This window comes from Ranitomeya imitator, chromosome 1, assembly GCF_032444005.1.
Source record: "Ranitomeya imitator isolate aRanImi1 chromosome 1, aRanImi1.pri, whole genome shotgun sequence".
Classification (NCBI taxonomy): domain Eukaryota; kingdom Metazoa; phylum Chordata; class Amphibia; order Anura; family Dendrobatidae; genus Ranitomeya; species Ranitomeya imitator.
Genome location: NC_091282.1, coordinates 287,087,640 through 287,109,368, shown reverse-complemented (window position 1 = coordinate 287,109,368; position 21,729 = coordinate 287,087,640). Strand labels below are relative to the sequence as shown.

The window sequence follows — 21,729 nt, the reverse complement described above, 5'->3', positions numbered from 1 at the left end:
TGACATGCAAAATTTGCTTTCATCAGAAAAAAGTACTTGGGACCACTTAGCAACAGTCCAGTGCTGCTTCTCTGTAGCTCAAAAGTGGCTTTACCTGGGGAATGCGGCACCTGTAGCCCATTTCCTGCACACGCCTGTGCACGGTGGCTCTGGATGTTTCCACACCAGACTCAGTCCACTGCTTCCTCAGGTTCCCCAAGGTCTGGAATCGGTCCTTCTCCACAATCTTCCTCAGGGTCCGGTCTCCTCTTCTCGTTGTACAGCGTTTTCTGCCACATTGTTTCCTTCCAACAGACTTACCATTGAGGTGCCTTGATACAGCACTCTGGGAACAGCCTATTTGTTGAGAAATTTCTTTCTGGGTCTTACCCTCTTGCTTGAGGGTGTCAATGATGGCCTTCTTGACATCTGTCAGGTCGCTAGTCTTACCCATGATGGGGGTTTTGAGTAATGAAACAGGCAGGGAGTTTATAAAAGCCTCAGGTATCTTTTGCATGTGTTTAGAGTGAATTAGTTGATTCAGAAGATTAGGGTAATAGGTCGTTTAGAGAACCTTTTCTTGATATGCTAATTTATTGAGACAGGTTTTTTGGGTTATCAGGAGTTGTATGCCAAAATCATCAGTATTAAAACAATAAAAGACCTGACAAATTTCAGTTGGTGGATAATGAATCTATATGAAAGTTTAATTGTAATCATTACATTATGGTAAATAATGAAATTTAACACTATATGCTAATTTTTTGAGAAGGACCTGTATAGTCTCAATTGGGACCTCTCCCCTTTCTGCCCAGGAGGATGCCATAGCTCTGGTAGAGTGCGCTGTTATGCCTTCCGAAGGGTTTTCTTTCCTCGCGGAATAAGCCAGTCTGATAGACTCTCTGATCCACCCGGGATAAAGTGCTTTTTGTTACTTCATGACCCTTCTTGTGACCCTGGAAGGAAATAAACAGAGCCCTACACGGTCGCCTAGTACTGGTCCTTTCAATGTATTTTAACACTACTCTTAACATCTAGGAGTGTGGTACTTCTGTTCTTCAGGAGTGGAGGGATTACTGAAGAAAGTGGGTAAGATTATTTCCTGAGACCTATGGAATTTCTTTGCTACTTAGGGAAGGTAGGAAGGGTCTGGTTTAAGGATCAACTTATCCTGAAAAGTTAAAAGGAAAGGTGGATATACAGAGAGCTTGGATGTCACCGATTCTCCTAGCTGAAGTCAGTGCTACCAAGAGGGCCGTCTTTAGTGATAGACTTTTGATTGGTATTTAATCTATTGGTTCAAATGGAGAGTCTGTTAGGGCTTGTAAAACTAAATTTAGATCCCAGGGAGGAATTCTAGGTATATTAACTGGATTTATCCGTTCGCAGGCTGTGATAAATCGGGATACCGATCTATTTCCCGCAATGTTATGGCCATAGAGGGCTCCTAGTGCTGAAACATGAACCTTTAAGGTGTTTACAGTTAAACCTAGTTCTCTCCCTTTTTTTAGAAATTCCAGGATAGATTGTATCGGAATTCCTGACGTGTTTGGAGATGTATGGAATAGTAGGAATTTTTTCCATATCCTTGTATAGATTTTGGTAGTGGAAGGTTTTCTACTTTGGAGGAGTGTGCTAATCAATCCCTCCGAGAACCCCCTTGATTTTAGCATCTGCCTATCAAATTCCAGGCCGTCAGATGGAGATTGTCCACCTGAGGGTGGAAAAACGGTCCCTGGAAGAGAAGATTGGGTGTTGAGGAGAGGACCCAAGGATCTGAGACCGACATGGTTTGCAGCCACGAGAACCATGGTCTCTTGGGCCAGAATGGAGCTATCAGTATCACTCTCGCTCCTTCTTCTCTGATTTTGCGTATGACCTGGGGTAGTAATATGATTGGAGGAAAAGCGTATGCCAGACTGAACTGCCAAGGGGCTTGGAGAGCGTCCAGAATGTCCGGATGATCCGCTGGAGATTAGGCAAATCTCCGGACTTTTTTGTTTCTTCTTGTGGCGAAGAGATCTATTTGAGGACGACCCCATAGGGATATTATGTCCAGAAAAATCTGCTGGTTTAGGCACCACTCCACTTGTCTCAAGGTGTGTCGACTTAAGAAGTCTGCCTGCTGGTTGTTTTCTCCTCTTATGTGCAGCGCAGTAAGGGATGTTAGGTGACTTTCTGCTAGATTCAAGATTTCTGTAGCAGAAGACAGTCTCTGATCGCGTGCCTCCTTGCCTGTTTAGATACGCCACTGTGGTGGTGTTGTCGGAAAGGATTCTGACGTCTTTCCCCTGAAGCTGTGGGAGAAAATGGTATAAAGCGTATTTTACTGCATTTAGTTCTTTAACGTTAGAGGAGTTGCAGCTTTCCTCCATGTTCCATAACCCTTGGCAAAAATCATTCCCCATATGAGCGCCCCATCCGTGAGGACTGGCGTCAGTGGTTATGGTATGAGATGGCGTTATTACCCATGGAACACCACTCAACAAATGATTTGAATCTAGCCACCACGCTAAGGAAGATAAAACCTCCTGTGACAAGGTTATTTTTGCATTTAGGTGACCAAATAACCGTCTATCTTCTTGTAAAATCTGGTGTTGCAGTGTTCGGGTATGATATTGAGCCCATTTTACCACAGGTATACAAGAGATAAGGGATCCTAGTAATGACATAGCTTGTCTTAGGGATATACGTGGATTATTTATTGCGGCTAGGACTTTGTGTCTGATCAGTTGTATCTTTACCTGAGGCAGAAGACATTTTTGAGATATGGAGTCTAGATGGAACCCCAAGAACGCCTGACGGGAAAGCGGAGTGAGTCTGGATTTGTTGGTATTGATTATCCAGCCTAGATCCTGCAGAGAGGAAATTGCGTGAGTGAAACGATCAGCACATTGAGTAACTGAATTTCATATGACCAAAAAGTCATCCAGGTAGGGCACAATTAAGGTTTCCTTTTGGCGAAGATAGGCCATCACCTCTAGCATTATCTTGGTGAAGATCCTCGGCACTGTAGAAAGGCCGAAGGGCATGGCCGCATACTGGAAATGACGAAGCTGTTGATTATCACTGCTACCCTGAGGAATTTTTGGTATCTGTCATGAATAGGAAGATGATAAGCATCAGTTTGGAAAGAGGAGTTTTATAGTGGATCTAATGGATTCCATCTTAAATGTATGGTTTTCAATAAATGAATTGAGTTTAAGGTTTATGATTGTCCTGAAAGAACCGTCAGGTTTGGAAATCAGGAATAAGGGAGAGTAGAATCCCCTTCCTTCCTGTCCTTCAGGAACCTGGACTAAAACCCGTTTTGAAAATAGGGTTTGAATTTCAAGCTCTAGAGCCAGTTGTTGTACCGGCGAGCTGAGAGATGTTATAATATATGACTTGTGGGGAACACGAGAGAATTGTAGTTTAATTCCATCTCGGATATTTAAAACCCACGAGCTAGATGTTATTTTTTCCCATTGGGTGGCGAAAAGTTTCAGTCTGCCCCCTACTGGTATATCCTCAGTATTTGTTGTCTTTTGGGGGGTTGGGTCTTCTAAACATGGTACCTCTTTGTTTGTCCTCTTTAGCGGTCCATGTTGTTGACCTATCCTTTTGCCTTCTTTTGCCAAACGGTCTCCTCTTAAAGGCTCTCCTGTAAAAGGGAATAGAGGAATCAGGAAAAGCTTTCTTCCTGTCCTTTGCCTTTTTGAGTATTTCGTCTAAGGTTTTACCAAAGAGGTACTCACCCTCACATGGGATTGCGCATATCTTAGATTTAGACTGCGCGTCCCCTTTCCAGCTTTTCATCCATAGCGCTCGTCTTGCGTTATTCACGAGGCCTGCAGATCTTGCTGCCAAACGGAGAGAGTCGGCGGATGCGTCCGCCATAAAAGCTGCCGCTCCACGCATTAAGGGGATGGCCGCCCACAGTTTTTCTCTCGAAACCTTACTTTCAATTTGCTGGTCTAACTGATCAATCCAAATGATCATTGACCGGGCAGCGCAAGTGCTGGCTACTGCAGGTTTGAATATTCCTTTAGTCGCTTCCCAAGAACGCTTAAGGGATGATTCAGCCTTACGATCCAAAGGATCGACCAGTAGTCCCGCATCCTCCACAGGTAGAGTGGATTGCTTACAGGTAGAGGCTACGGCTGCGTCGACCTTAGGGACTTTGGTCCATGTAAGAAGCTCCTCGTCACTAAACGGATATTTTCATTTTGACATGGAGGGTAAAAAACTTCTTTGATCCTGTTTCTCCCACTCTTCATTAATGCTTTCACTGCTGGAATAACTGGAAAACATCGGTCTCAGAGGATCCTCTGGTGTGATCTTTGGCGGGGGGTACTGGATCTCCAGCTGTGGGGTCCATGGCACCTGGGGATGACATCTCTGCATCGCCGCATTACAGTTGATCTGTGGTTTAAATAGTGCGCCCATTTTTTTTTTTCCCGGCGCAGTGCGCATGCGTGGATCGGCGCTGGCTCCCCCACCCTAGGCGCCCCGGAAGCCAACCATCCACTTCCGGGGTAGCCTGTATTGCGGTGGTCGGCGCATGTGCGGTCTGGGATTCAGCGCCGGACCGCAATAGGAGTACAGCCGCTCTCTTACCTTACTCCAGCCGGCCTCCCTGCACTGCCGTACCGCCACTGCAGATGATGCCGGGCGGCCCTCCCCGGACCCGGCCGTCTGCATGCTCCACCAGATGAGGAGGGAGCCGTCTAACGGAACTCCCCCGACGCTGCTTCTGAGCTGCAGCCCCTGTCGTTCTCATGGATACCGCGCAGGCGGCATGCTAGCCCAGGTATGTCCGTGTAGTCCTGTCGTTCCCGCAGGAACAGGAAACCTAAACTGAGGAGGAGAGGCGGACCGCCCCCTTTTATTTCTCTGTAGGTTTCCTGTTCCTGCGGGGCGGATCCCTCTCTTCAGATGGGTGCTGTCGTGGCGAAGAGTAAAAATACAAATTTTAATTATATGAACACCCAAAAACACAAAAATATAAAACCAATTAAAAAACAACAACAGTACACCCTTCCCCACATGAAGTTGTACAATGCAATGCCCTCTATATACATATATACACATGGAAACTCTGATGAGCAGGAAAATAACCCAATTTGTGCTGCAATAACAGTTGGGCTACATTCATATTAGCGTTGCGTCGGGCGCAGCAGCGGCGACGCATGCGCCCCTATATTTAACATGGGGGCGCATGGACATGCGTTGTCTTGCGTTTTGTGACGCATGCGGCATTTTTGGCGCAAGCGTCAGGGCGCAGAGGACGCAGCAAGTTGCATTTTTTTTGCGTCCAAAATCAAGCCAAATATGGACGCATGCATCACAAAACAATGCGTTTTTGCATGCGCTGTGCGTTGCGTCACCGATGCAACACACAACGCAAATGTGAACGGAGCCTTACATGTACACAAATCCCCCAAATACCAAGGCAGATGTACTATAATATATAAATGACCAAGTACCTAGTCCTGTATCAGGAAACCAAATAAGGGCGTCCCCAAATTTGTTCAAGGAAAATGGCCACAGCACATGTAAGTGTGGGGAAATATATAAATAAATTGAATCCCTGCTGGAGTCAGAGAAAATAATGTGCAGAATTGCACCCAGAAAATGCCAAACATATGGAATATACCAATTTTGAAAAACAACGGTCCATAAATGATATAGATGGACTAGGTATAAAAGTGCAAACAAGCCTGTCCTGGGTACAGATAGCTCATAGAACCCAACGCCCACAATGAAATAAACCTGCTAGTGTGCAGAGTAAGGCTGTGGAGATTCCGGCTCCAGTATCTGGGCTAAGAGGGAATGAGGGGAGAAAAAGGGTGTCGGTGAATCCTGATGGTGAATCCAAAATTCTGGACCATCAGGATTCACCCACACCCTTTTTCTCCCCTCATTCCCTCTTAGCCCAGATACTGGAGCCGGAATCTCCACAGCCTTAGGCTGGAGTCACACTCCGCGTAAGACAATACGGTCCGTATATTACGGCCGTAAAACGCTGAAAAGCCCCCAAAATAGTGGTCCGTAGCTCCTCCGTAGGCAGGGTGTTTCAGTGTTTTTTGCGCATGGCATCCTCCGTATGTAATCCGTATGGCATCCATACTGCGTGTTTTTCTCGCAGGCTTGCAAAACTGACATACGGCTATACAAGGGATCCATGTGTAAAAAAAACAAAAAAAAAAAAACACATCTATATCTCTATATATCTATCAGTAGACACATATATGTATATATATTATTACTTCATACAGCGCTAGATAGCTTTAAAGCCGGTAATTCAATTACCGGCTTTTGCCATCTCCTTCCTAAACCCGACATGATATGAGACATGGTTTACATACAGTTCATATGAGGGCGCACTCTGCTGGTTGTCGTCATATGAACTCGAGCCTGGGAACTTTCTAGGAAAGTTCCCACGATCTAGGAACAACCAGCAGAGGGCGCCTCACCGCAAATGAAGGAAAATATAGGTCATTGATCTACTTTACCTTCATTCTCCGGGGTTTTGCAGCAAGGAGCAGCGCTGCATTAGCAGAGCTCCTGGCTGCAAAATATTTTAACCCCTTCAGATGGATTTACATCGTGGGACCTTACAGATCTTCGGAAGGTATGTATATTTTTGGTTTATTATTTTTACTTTGTTACAGAGCGAGGGTCTTCAGAAGGATTAAGCGTAGAATAAATTATTACAACCTTTGTTTTTATTTCATTAAAATAATTTTTAATAATGTGTTTGTTTTTTTAACCCTTTACTAGTATTGGATTAATAATGGATAGGTGTCAATTGACGCCTCTCCATTATTAATTTGGCTTAATGTCACCTTACAATAGTAAGGTGGCATTAACCCTTCATTACCCCATATCCCACCGCTACACGGGAATGGGAAGAGAGTGGCCAAGTGCCAGAATAGGTGCATCTTGCAGATGTGCCTTTTCTGGGGTGGCTGGGGACAGATGTTTTTAGCCAGGGGGGGGGGCAATAACCGTGGACCCTCTCCAGGCTATTAATATCTGCCCTCAGTCACTGGCTTTACTACTCTGGCGGAGAAGATTGCGCGGGATCCCATGCCAATTTTTCCGCCATTTAACCCTTTAATAGGTAGAACGGCCAAATTTTGCATATACACACACACTACTAACATTAGTAGTGTGGAATATGCAAAAAGCATTAAGCTACTTACTGGTAGCGGCATTTTTCGGAGGCCCGTAAAATCACACTGACAGCACTTCATACAGCGCCAGATAGCTTTAAAGCCGGTAATTCTATTACCGGCTTTTGCTATCTCCTTCCTAAACCCGACATATGAGACATGGTTTACATACAGTAAACCATCTCATATCCCCATTTTTATTCGGACTCCCATGACAGCACTACGAGAGAGAGGATCCGCCCTTCAGGAACAGGAAACCTACAGATACAAAAGGGCGGCACCTCTCCCCATTCATCAGTTGTATTTCAGAGCTTGAGAGGACTACCGCGGTTAGTGGTACACAAATATACATTATATACAAAACAATCCATTGTATCGAACTAGATACCACTCGTGAAATCTATCATTATATACACTATAGGAAGTGCTACCCCCACGTGAATAGGGAGGGAACTAAGGGTGCTGTCATGGGCCTCCGAAAAATGCCGCTACCAGTAAGTAGCTTAATGCTTTATTCGGACTCCCATGACAGCACTACGAGAGATTTACAGAGATGTAAGCTACCTTAGGGAGGGACTATAGTCTGTAGCACCCTTAACCCAAAGGAGAGATCAGAGGAGGACCCCAAATCCAACCGATAGTGTTTAAAGAAAGTGGAAGGAGATGACCAAGTGGCCGCCTTACATATTTGCTCCACTGACACTCCAGATCTCTCTGCCCAGGATGACGCCATGGCCCAGGTGGAATGTGCCTTTAGGTTCTGCGGAGCTGGCCCCCCACCTGCTGTATAAGCTAGAGAGATAGTTTCCCTAATCCTTTTGGCCAGTGAATATTTTGACACTCTAAATCCTTTCCTTGGAAGGAAAGAAACAGTGCTCCATCTTTCTTCCAATTATCAGTGGCTGAGATATACTGAAGGAGAGATCTCCTAACGTCTAACGTATGAAGCTCCTGCTCTTTAGGATTAGAGGGATTAGGAATAAAGGATGGCAAAACTATCTCCTGTGATCTATGGAAACGTGTCGCTACCGTCGGCAGGTATGCCGGGTCTGGTCTAAGGACTACTCTGTCTGATAAGATTTCTGTGTATGGAGGAGCTCTGGAAAGTGCCTGGATATCCCCTATCCTGCGAGCTGAGGTTATGGCAATCAGGAGGGCTGTCTTAAGCGTCAACATTCTGATCGAGGCCTCTTGCAGAGGTTCAAAGGGGGGTTTTGTTAGAGAGGACAGAACTAAATTTAAATCCCATGGAACTGTTCTATCCTTATATACCGGTCTAGATCTACTAACTGCCTTCATAAACCTCGCTATCCAATAATTGTTAACTATATTGCATGAAAACAGGGCACCCAGAGCTGAGACCTGTACTCTAAGGGTACTAGTAGAGAGTTTTAACTCGAGACCCCTCTGTAGGAACTCTAAAATTTGTTGTATTGGTACCCCGTCTCGGATGTCAAATCTTGAACAAGACAAGAACTTCCTCCAAGTTCTAGAGTAGATTTTTGTAGTTATTTGCTTTCTACTCTTTAGGAGTGTCTCGACTAAATTTGGAGAGAAGCCTTTCCCCACTAATAGTGACCGTTCAAACTCCACGCCGTTAAATGGAGCGCTGCCACTTGTGGATGGGAGATCGGTCCCTGAGAAAGCAGGTTCGGGATCTCTGGTAGTACCCAGGGAACCGATACAGACATTGTCTTGAGCCAGGCAAACTAGGTTCTTCTGGGCCAAAAGGGGGCGATAAGGATGACTTTTGCTCGATCTTCCCTGATTTTCCTCACCACTAGAGGTATCAGGTTCAGTGGTGGGAAAGCATAGGCCAGTGGAAAATCCCATTTTATCAGAAACGCGTCCACCGCCAAGGGATTCTCCCTGGGATTTAGCGAGCAAAAAAGTTTTACTTTTCTGTTTCTGGTGGCGAACAGGTCTACCACTGGTTGACCCCATCTGCAGACGATCAGATTGAAAATGTCTTCGTTGAGAGACCACTCTCCTTGTCTTAACACGTTTCGGCTGAGGAAATCTACTGCCACATTTTCCTTTCCTTTGATGTGGAGAGCCGTCAAAGATAGAAAATTGTGCTCTGCCACCTGGAACAATCGATCCGTGATTTGCATCAATGTCTCGGAACGAGTTCCCCCTTGCCGGTTTATGTAAGCGACTGCAACTCTGTTGTCCGACAGAATTCTGACGTGCTGGCCCTGCAGATATATGAGGAATTTTTTAACAGCCAATTCAACCGCCAACAACTCCCTTTGGTTGGATGAGAATGTTGTGAAGGGTTCCCATTGTCCCTGGACCACCATTTCCCCCATGTAGGCTCCCCACCCTGAAGAGCTGGCATCTGTGGTTATCACCCGGGACACATTTACTATCCAGGGAACCCCCGCTGATAAATTCTTTTTATCTGACCACCACCTAAGGGAATCTAGCGTGGTTGGCCCTAACGTTATTTTCCCATTTAACGCGCCTCCCAAGGCTCCGTCATGGAACAAGACTTCTCTTTGTAGGGATCTGGTGTGGAACTGAGCCCACTTAACTGCTGGAATGCAAGATGTGAGTGACCCAAGTAGAGACATTGCTTGCCTAAGTGTCATGGAAGGTGTATTGATTGTTTTTAACGCATAAATTTGAATTAGATCTATTTTTTCTATAGGGAGGAGACACTTGTGTCACTGAATCCAACATTAGACCCAGGAACTTTTGAATATTTAGGGGCTGTAACTTAGATTTTTCTAAGTTTATGATCCAACCCAGGTGTTCTAGCTTGGCTTTAGTAACCTCCCATTGTGACAGACAGTGATCTACTGAGTTCCCTACAATGAGGAAATCATCCAAGTAGGGAATTATAAGGACATTTGATTCTCTTAAATGTGCCATGACTTCAGCGATTATTTTAGTGAACTGATGCATGGGAAGAGGTGCCGCCCTTTTGTATCTGTAGGTTTCCTGTTCCTGAAGGGCGGATCCTCTCTCTCGTAGTGCTGTCATGGGAGTCCGAATAAAAATGGGGATATGAGATGGTTTACTGTATGTAAACCATGTCTCATATGTCGGGTTTAGGAAGGAGATAGCAAAAGCCGGTAATAGAATTACCGGCTTTAAAGCTATCTGGCGCTGTATGAAGTGCTGTCAGTGTGATTTTACTGTACACCGCACTGAATTGCCGGCTTTTCTCTCCAACACCGCTGCGTATTTCTCGCAAGTCACACTGCTGGTCCGTGTGTAATCCGTATTTTTGGGGCTTCCATAGACTTTCATTGGCTTTTTTTGCTCAATACTGTGACTAACGCAGCATGCTGCGATTTTCTACAGCCGTAGAAAGCCGTATAATACTGATCAGTAAAATACGGCAGATAGGAGCAGGGGCATAGAGAATAATTGGGACGTTTGTTAGGTGTGTTTTACGGACGTATTTTATGCGCTCATACGTCCGTAAAACTCGCTAGTGTGACGCCGGCCTTACTCTGCACACTAGCAGGTTTATTTCATTGTGGGCGTTGGGTTCCATGAGCTTTCTGCACCCAGGACAGGCTTGTTTGCACTTTTATACCTAGTCCATCTATATCATTTATGGACCGTTGTTTTTCATCATTGGTATATTCCATATGTTTGGCATTTTCTGGGTGCAACTCTGCACATTATTTTCTCTGACTCCAGCGGGGATTCAATTTATTCATATATTTCCCCACACTTACATGTGCTGTGGCCATTTTCCTTGAACAAATTTGGGGACGCCCTTATTTGGTTTCCTGATACAGGAATAGGTACTTGGTCATTTATATATTATAGTACATCTGCCTTGGTATTTGGGGGATTTGTGTACATGTAAGGCTCCGTTCACATTTGCGTTGTGTGTTGCATCGGTGACGCAACGCACAGGGCATGCAAAAACGCATTGTTTTGTGACGCATGCGTCCATTTTTGGCTTGATTTTGGACGCAAAAAAATGCAACTTGCTGCGTCCTCTGCACCCTGACGCTTGCGCCAAAAATGCCGCATGCGTCACAAAACGCAAGACAACGCATGTCCATGCGCCCCCATGTTAAATATAGGGGCGCATGACGCATGCGTCGCCACGGCTGCGCCCGACGCAACGCTAATGTAAACGTAGCCCAACTGTTATTGCAGCACACATTGGTTATTTTCCTGCTCATCACAGATATATATATATATATAGCATTGCATTGTTCAACTTCATGTGGGGAAGGGTGTGCTGTTGTTGTTTTCAATTGGTTTTATATTTTTGTGTTTTTGAGTGTCCATATAAATAAAATTTGTATTTTTTCATATTTCTGGAACAGGTGTGCACATATTTATGCATGGGCTTTTTCTTTCTTTGGTTTGATATTGCATACTCCATGCATTTAGTAGCACCCTGCTTTAGTGTTTATTAGAATTTTATATTATTATGTGTTAGTAGTGCACCTGATATCTTTACTATTGATTGGGAGAATGTAGTGCGGCCCCATTAAAACCGCGGCGCCGGGGCAGTGCGCCGCAGGAGAAGTGGCAAGATAGCCTGTCAGGGCTGGGTAGGAAGTGGCGCGGCAGCCTGTAAAGGCCCCACGCCGGATAGAAGGCAGAGGGCCGCATGGGGAGAAGAACGCGCCTGCCTGCGAAGGCCACTGCGCGACGCAGCAATCCCGGGTCGTGCCGCTGCATCTGGATGCAACAACGACGACAGGTATTCTGGGAGCCCCTAGCAAGACCCCCCCCTATGAAAGATCTGGGATGGGATGGGGAAATACAAACATCCCACACCGATACTAACCTGAAAGAGGAATGAGACGTCCAGGGAGCTGGTGATGGACGCCCTCGTCTCTGCAACCGACAGGCTCTGGTGGGCGAGTGGGTGGGGGACGGAGCCAGGACCAGACTTCTGAGCACGCTTGTGTGCCAGGATCATGGTCCAACTGAGGGATCTATGAGGATACGGGGTGGCAGTACACACCGTACTCATAGTCCGCCTTGTGGGACTACAGGTGTGACTACTCACCCTGTATCCCTCTGGAAAAACCTGAAAAGAAACAACGCACATTGAGGTAGATAAGGGTCTCAAAGACCCGTGTCTACCTCCTACTGACACCAAGCTAAACTGAAGAGTATAATGCCAGTCGGTGGGGTGTACACTGCAGAGGAGGAGCTAACTTTTTTGTGCATAGTGTAAGCCTCCTAGTGGCAGCAGCATACACCCATGATTCCTGTGTCCCCCAATGAGAGGCGATAAAGAAAGTGACAATCCAGCAGCTGTCGGCAGTCCACTATAGCTGACAACTTGCTGCAGCCAATCAGTGTTGGCACTGACCATGACCTTATAACACCTTAAACACTGCTGTAGATAATGACTACAGCATCTAGATGGTTAACAATGTGTGCAGGCTTCCTCTTTAACCCCATCAGCACTCAGATTTTAATCGTGTGGTCCCGATGTTTGCGATGGCAATTCATGGACAAATAATGGCCTAAAAGAGTCTGCCTGTTCAGAAGTTAGAAACATTCAGATGATAAAAATACATTTCTTCATTCCGGTCATATCATTTAGCATTAATTCCTAAAACACCTGAAGGGTTAAACTACCTGAAAGCAATTTTGAATACATTGAGGGGGTGCAGTTTTTAAAATTGAATCACTAATTTTCAGGACCCCCAAAGTCATTTCAAAACTGAATTGGTCCCAATACAAAATAATTAAATAAATTACGTAGGGAAAAAAAAAATTAATAATAATAATAATAATAATAATAATAATACAGATGCATTTTTAAACTTTTTAAAATGTTAAACTAAATCAACATTTTACAGATGGTGCAGATGTAAATCAGGCATGAGGGAAATGTTATTTATTAATGTTTGTGTGTGGTATGACTATCTGGATTAAAGGGGTAATCATTCAAATATTTAAAATGGCCAAAGAGATTTTTTTACATCTGTCAAATTTCTGAAATTTTCATAAATAAAAAACATGTCAATTTAAGTTTACCATCAAAGTATTATTTGTCAAGAAAAAACAGTTAAGGCTACTTTCACACTAGTGTTAACTGCAATCCATCACACTGCGTCGTTTTGCAGAAAAAACGCATCCTGCAAAAGTGCTTGCAGGATGCGTTTTTTCCCCATAGACGTGTATTGACGACGCATTGCGACGGATTGCCACACGTCGCATCCGTCGTGCGACGGATGCGTCGTGCTTTGGCGGACCGTCGGGAGCAAAAAACGCTACATGTTACGTTTTTTGCTCCTGACGGACCGCTTTTTCCGACCGCGCATGCGCGGCCGGAACTCTGCCCCCACCTCCCAATGGAGCAGCGGATGCGCCGGAGAAATGCATCCGCTGCCTCCATTGTGCAGTGCGTTAAACGCTAGCGTCGGAATCTCTGCCCGACACATTGCGACGGGGAGATTCCGACGCTAGTGTGAAAGTAGCCTAACAAATGAATGGGACATGTTGAAGAATTCCAGAGTTATTGCTACAAAGTGACAATGATCATATTTCAAAAACTTGGCAGTAAGGGGTTAATAACCAGGCCATAGGACATACTATTACGCCGATGGCAGTATCCCTCCACTTTGATGTGGGCTCCGGTGGTGAGCCCACTTCAATGCTAGGACATGTCAACTGTTTTGAGTAAGTAACATGAGCAAGACTGCATAGTGCATAAGATTACCCTCACTCAGCAACTTTCCAACGATCACGACCAGCGATACGACCTGGCCGTGATCGTTGGAAAGTTCTTGTGTGGTCGCTGGAGAGCTGTCACACAGACAGCTCTCCAGTGACCAACGATGCCAAAGTCCCCGGGTAACCAGGGTAAACATCGGGTTACTAAGCTCAGGGCTGCGCTTTGTAACCCGATGTTTACCCTGGTTACCATTGTAAATGTAAAAAAAAAAAAAAACACTCACATTCCGGTGCTTGTCACGTCCCCCGGCGTCCGCTTCCCTGCACTCCTCCTGCATCCTGTGTAAGCGCCGGCCGTAAAGCAGAGCGGTGACGTCACCGCTGTGCTCTGCTTTACGGCCGGCGCTGACACAGGATGCAGGAGGAGTGCAGGGAAGCTGACGCCAGGGGACACGACAGGCACCGGAATGTAAGTATGTAGTGTTTTTTGGTTTTTTTTTTTTACATTTACAATGGTAACCAGGGTAAACATCGGGTTACAAAGCGCGGCCCTGCGCTTAGTAACTCGATATTTACCCTGGTTACCAGTGAACACATCGCTAGATCAGCGTCACACACGCCGATTCAGCGATGTCAGCGGGTGATCCAGCGACGAAATAAAGTTCTGGCCTTCTAGCTCCGACCAGCGACGTCACAGCAGGATCCTGATCGCTGCTGCGTGTCAAACAACGATATCGCTATCCAGGATGCTGCAACGTCACGGAACGCTATCGTTGTAATGTTGTTCAGTGTGAGGGTACCTTTAGTGACCCCATTTTGGAAACTAGACCCCCAGGGAACTTATCTAGATGTGTGGTGAGCATTTTGAATCTCCATTTTGAATCTCCAGTTGCTTCACAGCCGTTTATAACATTGAGCTGTGAAAATATTCATATCACATTTTCCTCACAAAACTAATTTTAGCTCAAAATTTTTCATTTTCATAAAGGTAACAAGAGAAACAGCACCATACAATGTGTTGTGCAATTTCTCCCGAGTACGCCAATACCCCATATGTCGGGGAATAACTACTTTTGAGGCACAGTGCAAAGCTCAGAAGGGAAAAGGCGCCATATTGAAGTTCAGATTTTGCTGGAATGGTTGAGGGTGCCATGTCACATTGGCAGAGCCCCTGAGGTTCCAGAACAGCAGAACCCACCCCATAATGACCCCATTTTACAAACTACACCTCTCAATTCATCTAGGGGTACAGTGATCATATTGACACCATGGATGTGTCACAGAATTTTATACCATTGTGCAGTGAAGACAAAATAACTACATTTTTACCACCAAAGTGTTTTAGCCAAAGAATTTACATTTTCACACAAGAAGTGGGTAAAAATGGCACCAAAATTTGTCCCACAATTTCTACTGAACGTGGCAATACCCCATATGTGGCTGTACATTACTGCTTAGCCATACAGAGATTCAGGAGGAACAGAACGCTATTTGCCTCCTGAAGCACAGATTTTCCTAGAAGAGTTTGCAGACTCCATGTACAGAGCCTCTAATTGCTAGAAGAGCAGAAAACCGCTCAAGTGACCCCATTTGGGAAACTAAACCCCTTGGGGAATTTATCTACAGGTGTAGTGACAATTTTGAATTCATGGGTATTTTCCAGAAACAAGCAGCAATGAATGTTGTCAAGTGAAAATTTTAAACTGCCATTGTAGTGAGCAGTACGCTCTAATGAACATTATGTTGCAGTCACCAGCATGTTATGCGCAGCCGTGCTTCTGGAGGCATGCAGCCTAAGTTAGGTGGGCTCTCATCGCTGCAGACATGCCAAATGTGGATGATATATGTGGTTTAGGTACACTGTGGGGCTCAGAAGGGAAGGGGCATTAGGTTTAGGGAGATTACAATTTGTGGAATTTCGTTTGGCGGGTGAGGAGCCATTTTGCTTTTCCAGAACCTTTGCGCTACCATAAACATGGAAGCCCCCCATATTTTCATTAACAGATGGCAGACCTGAGTGAAGGATTGTTTTTTTTTGTGGATGGAGTTGAAGCTTTTATTGGTAACATTTTACATAATGTTTGGGATCACATTTATCCGGCGCTCTAAGCTGAGCACTTACTTTCCATCTAAATCTCCGAGTGAAAGTGACAGATGAAACCTCAGATGGATACATTCACTATAAATGGGGCAGCAAAGTTACTCTGGTCTCCGTCTGGCCTCTGTTCAGCGGTGTGCTTTTCAGAAGTGCACAAAACTGTGGCCGACAGCACTTTTATGCAATCCTAAAGAAACGGACACCGCCAGATGAGCGCTCACGGTGCTAGCGGCAATCTCACCAAAGTTCAGCACGGCTGGGAACGGAGCCTCCGTGACCTGCAGTAACCTTGACGATGTCACCATCTGTCAATGACGCTGCGCTCGCAGCAGCTCAGTCACCAGTGGTTCGGTCGCATCTTGGATGTATTTGTCATTTTTAAATAAAAATGTAAAAAACTGTTTTGCTTTATTCCTAATACAATACCTTATTCTGGCGGTCTTTATTTACCATAGAACTTCAGGATTAGTAATGGATAGGTGTATTATAGGTGCCTCTCTATTACTAAGCCATAGGCTTGATGTCACCTGACAATACAAAGGTGAAATCAACCCCACTTGACATCGCTACAGCGCAAGTGGGAAGAGCCGGGCAATGCGCCACAACTGGTGCATGTAATAGATTTGCCTTTTTTTGGGCAGCTGCCGACTGCTATTTTTAGGCCAAGGGGGGTGGGGGGGCAAATATCCATGGCCCCTTACCAGCCTGAGAATGCCAGCCCCCAGCTGTGAGCTATAGCAAGGCTGGTTGTCAAAAATGAAGGGGAAAATGCTTGACATTTTTTTTTTCTTCATTTAAATAAACAGCATGGGGACCCCTCTATTCTTGATAAACAACATTGCTGAAGCTGAAAGTTGCAGCCACAAGCTGTGAGTTTTGCCTGGCTGGTTTAGAAAATACAGGGGAACCCACACAGTTTTTCTTCTAATTCATTCATTTAATTTATAGTGCAGGCAGCGGCTGATGAATATCCCCATCAGCCACTGCCTGATGTCTCTTATCACTTAAATATAACTCACATTCTCCCCTGCTCGTGCCGATCGCCAGCAGAGCAGCGGAGAATGATGGAGAATGATGAAAGCCGGCGAAAGGGGATCAGAGCTTACTGTAACACTTCTTCCCTGGCGCCTGTCCAGGTGGTACTGATGCAGCACACGGATACCACGCGTGTGCCGCATGTATTACATATACGGACACTGACATTTCCTCTGCCAGTTTTTTTCCGGTACTGGAAATAGCAGGACGTGTGAAAGAGGCATTATAGCAGGTTTTTATGTTTGGCAGCTGTCACACACAAATGCTTTTTATTGCAAAAAATAGTTTATGAATCACATTTTTAGAGCTATAATTTTTCCATATTTTGTCCAACAGGCATGTGAGATCTTATTTTTTCTGGGACGAGTTGATGTTTTTATTGGTACAATTTTCGGGCACATGACATTTTTCGATTGCTTTCTATTCCGATTTTTGGGAGGCAGAATGAACAAAAACCAGCAATTCAGGAATTGTTTTTTTTTTTGGGTGGGCTTGTCTTTTCACTTGTGGTAATATTGATAAGGCGGTTTTATTCTTCGGGTCAGTACGATTACAGCGATACTTCATTTATATCGTTTTTAAGGTTTTGGCACTTTTATACAATAAACAATACAATAAACTTTTATAGAAAACAATTATTTTTGCATCACTATTGTGAGAGCTATAACTTATTTTTCTGCTGATGGAGCTGTATGGCGGCTTATTTTTTGCGGGACAAGAGGACGTTTTTAGTGGTACCATGTTTAGTTATATCCGTCTTTTTTATCGCGCATTTTTTTTTCAGCGGTATGATGAGAAAGCATTTTTTTTTGCCTTTTTCATGGTGTTCACTAAAGGGGTTAACTAGTGGGACAGTTTTATAGGTCTGGTCGTTGCAGACGCGGCAATGCCAAATGTGTACTTTTATTGTTTATATTTTTTATTCAAATCTATATTTAGAGATATAATAAAAATATAAATATATTTTTTTTTATATTTTTACAACTATTTAAAAAATTTTTTTTACTTTTTCTAACTTTTTTTTTTACTTTGTCCCACTGTGGGACTATCATTTTTTGCAGGCTGATCATTTCTATAGCATGGAGATATAGCAGCATCTGCAAGCTATAGAAACTGTCAGATCTGCACTGACAGACAAACTTGTCTATCATGCACTGGGCATGATCAGCAAGTTTTCTATGTATGGTGGCCCGGATGTCGTCATCGGGTCCCCGTGTCACACAGCAGGGTCTCCGATCCAAAGACAGAGGGGGCAGTTAGCCCTCTGCTGGTTTCCAAAATGCTGTGATAGTGTTCGATCGCAGCATTTCAGTGGTTAAAGTGGCAGGAGCGGTCTGTGACCACTCCAGGCACCTAGTGCCAAGTGTCAGAATCAGCTAACACCCGGGGGTGATAGCCCACGCACCCCCCGTGTGCGCGGCTTATCGCCATGACGTAATGATCCGGCCATGGTCAAATAGGCCCAGGGCACATAGATGGATTATTGTGTCCGATAGGGGTTGAGTGTGAAGATTCATAAGGAAAAAGCCCCTTTTTAATCTTATAGTAATGTGAACCCGTAAAAGGTTGTACTACATACACTGTACTAGAGTATTATGACCGGCAATCATAATCCATCTACCTCTATGTTCTTGCAGCATTTTTTACATATAAAATGGCTAAAAATGATGAGCGTACCCCGCTTATTGAGCACCGTAAGTTATTTCAGCCCCAAGTCAAAAGCCAAAAACTTACCAGTCCTAGCTGGTGTGTCCTCACACACCGGGCAGACAGCATAGTACACAGGTGGGCCATTAGAATAGGAATCCGTGGAGAAGTGAGCAGCTCCTGAATGCTCACTGGCTGCAAAGTCTTTTTTGGATATGGAGTCTTCTGTTGGAGGGTTTAAACCTACACCGTAACCAAAGTCCCTGTCTTCAGAATATTTGGCCTGCAGATCACAATAGGCCTTTTGTTGATTAGTGGATGTAGCTATCCCATCATTTGAGCTGAAGGTCTCCACCTCAAAGCCTTGCTGTTCCAGTAGGGTGCGAGCGAGTTTCTTCTCAAACAAATATCTAGTTGTCAATGTGATAGGCCCACACTTTAATCCTGCCTTTAATATCTCTTCTCGTAGCTCATCTGGATCTAGCAGCTTTAAATTGCTCAAAATCTTCTCCATACTCTGTTTAGCTACAATTTACAAGTACAGGTTAAGAAAACGTTAATATATGTACACCAACACAATGCAAGAAAGATGATGTTAGATCATATATAGAATGTAGACATTGCATCTCACCCACAGTTAAGTATAAAGTACATATAAATTCTACAATACTCCCCTCCACTCAGCGCTCACACAGGGTTAGTGCCAGCGTTAACGAACCGCGTTATGCTGCGGGTAACGCACTCCGTTAACGCTGCTATTAACCCTGTGTGTCTCCAACTTTTTACTATTGATGCTGCCTACGCAGCATCAATAGTAGAAAGATGTAATGTTAAAAATAATAAAAAAAACAAAAAACTGCTATTCTCACCTTCCGTAGTCCGCCGATCCGCGCGCGCCTGCCGCCAGCTTCCGTTCCCAGAGACACATTGCGAAATTACCCAGAAGACTTAGCAGTCTCGCGAGACCGCTAAGTCATCTGGGTAATTTCGCAATGCATACTGGGAACGGAAGATGACGGCAGCCGCGCACGCATCGACAGAGCTTCGCTGGACGCCAAAGGGTGAGTACATAACTTTTTTATTTTTTTTTAACAGGGATATGGTGCCCACACTGCTATATACTGCATGGGCTGTGCTATATACTGCGTGGGCTGTGCTATATACTGCGTGGGCTGTGCTATATACTGCGTGGGCTGTGCTACTGAATGAATGAATAAATGAATAAATGAATTTATACAGCAGCCACATAGTATATAGCACAGGCCACGTAGTATTTGTCTGCTATATACTACATGGCTCCTATATACTACGTGGCCTGTGATATATACTATGTGGCTGCTATATACATACATATTCTAGAATAGCCAATGCGTTAGAATTGGGCCACCATCTAGTGGGCAGAATAAAAAGGTTTTGCAAAGCATACTGGCCGTATGCAGAAGAAAAAAAAGAAAAAAAAAAGGTTAAGAACAAAAAAATAAAGAATTTATGCAGACATTGTCTTAGTCAGAAAATATCAGTTCTATGCACATGTTGTCCAGAATATACAGGTTGTACAGATACTGATTTAGTGTACAAGTCATACTGGTTTTCTGTAGCTATAGACCAGTGGTCCCCAACTCCAGGCCTCGAGGGCCGCCAACAGTGCAAGTTTTCAGGATTTCCTTAGTATTGCACAGGGGTTGGAATCATCACCTGTGCAGATGATCACATTACCACCGATGCAATACTAAAGAAATCCTGATAACCTGCACTGTTGGCGGCCCTCGAGGCTTGGAATTGGGGACCCCTGCTATAGACCATGTGGGCAGAATATACAGACTCTATACACATACTGCACTAGTGGACAGAACAAGCAGGCTTTATGTAGACATGTCTTTGTACAGAGTCCATACAACACACAATTTATATACAGATGATGCCCTGATAGGCAGAGCATATTGAATAATATTCAGGTTTGCCCGGGGGGGGGGGGGGAATTACTCATTTTGGAGTGGTACAAGTATAAAAAAAGTAGGTAAACACTTAATACTACTGTTTGTAGATACTTGCTATGGCTGGCTTAACATTTACTGGCTATGGGGAAATGTACAAGAAAAGAAAAAGAAAAAAAAAGGAATGGCGCACATTGTCAGAATAGATTTTATTATGGATTGGAAGCAGATTGCCTGTTGCCTCCATCTGTGTAACCCACAGCCATCGTGATAAGTGCCTCTAGAGAAGGGGTGTCAAACTGCATTCCTCGAGGGCTGCAAACAGGTCATGTTTTCAGGATTTCCTTGTACTGCACAGGTGATAATTTAATCACCTACACACAATGATTGCAGCACCTTGTGCAATGCTAAGGAAATCTTGAAAACACGCATGGTCTGCAACCCTCGAGGAATGCAGTTTGACACCCCTGCTCTAGAGAGTGAGTGCTATGTTAGCTACCGAAGTTGTGTCTCAGGGTATGTGCACACGTTCAGGTTATTCCGCATTTTTTTACGATAAAAACGCTATAAAAACTCATTAAAAACGCATACATTATGCATCCTAACATTTAGAATGCATTCTGCAATTTTTGTGCACATGATGCATTTTTTTTTTCGGCAAAAAAATGCACTGCGGTAAAAAAAGCAGCACGTTCATTAATTTTGCAGTTTTTTCGCGTTTTTCCCGCTATTCTAGGCATTTGAGAAAAACGCATACAAAAAAAAACGCATCAAAAACGCAAAAAAAAAAAAATGCATGCGGATTTCTGGCAGAAATGTCCGGTTTTTGTCAGGAAAATTTCTGCCAGAAATCCTGACGTGTGCACATACCCTCAGGATGTGGAAATTCTGGGCTGTCGAATTGCGACCACTGGGGCTCCACCAGCCAACAGGAAGCAGGGTAACAAGTCCATCCTCTTCGTCTCCAACACCTCAAAAAAAAAAAAAATCCGGTGGGGCAAATGTACAGTAACGGCATCTGTGGCACAGAGGGGGCGCACCTCCTAGCAGGGCGAACCTATGCTCCTGAAGGAGAGGAGTGAGATTACTATTGGAGATAAAGGGCCACTACTGGTTTCCACAGCTGTAAAATAGTGGTCCTAGTATGAGGGTAGGGAGGACGGGGCCTGCTCAGACAGGCCTTAAATTACTATTGCTGGGAAGTGCCAAAGCCAAATCTTGGGGGGATGGGTAGGATATAGGTTCAAAAGCCTCAATT

General features: G+C 44.5%; 1 protein-coding gene across 5 annotated transcripts in view; it reads right to left on the bottom strand.

The window, feature by feature from the left end:
* Window positions 1–21,729, bottom strand: part of ANKLE2 (ankyrin repeat and LEM domain containing 2) — a 162,112-nt gene that overhangs the window by 128,319 nt on the left and 12,064 nt on the right. For 4 of the 5 annotated variants that reach the window (XM_069756102.1, XM_069756103.1, XM_069756099.1 and 1 more), the window contains exon 2: window positions 18,625–19,062. In XM_069756102.1, coding sequence (XP_069612203.1) covers window positions 18,625–19,051 — 427 coding nt within the window. In that variant the 5' untranslated portion in view covers window positions 19,052–19,062. Of the gene's footprint in view, window positions 1–18,624; window positions 19,063–21,341; window positions 21,505–21,729 lie in introns of those variants that run through there. The other variant, XM_069756100.1, reaches the window with a different exon arrangement.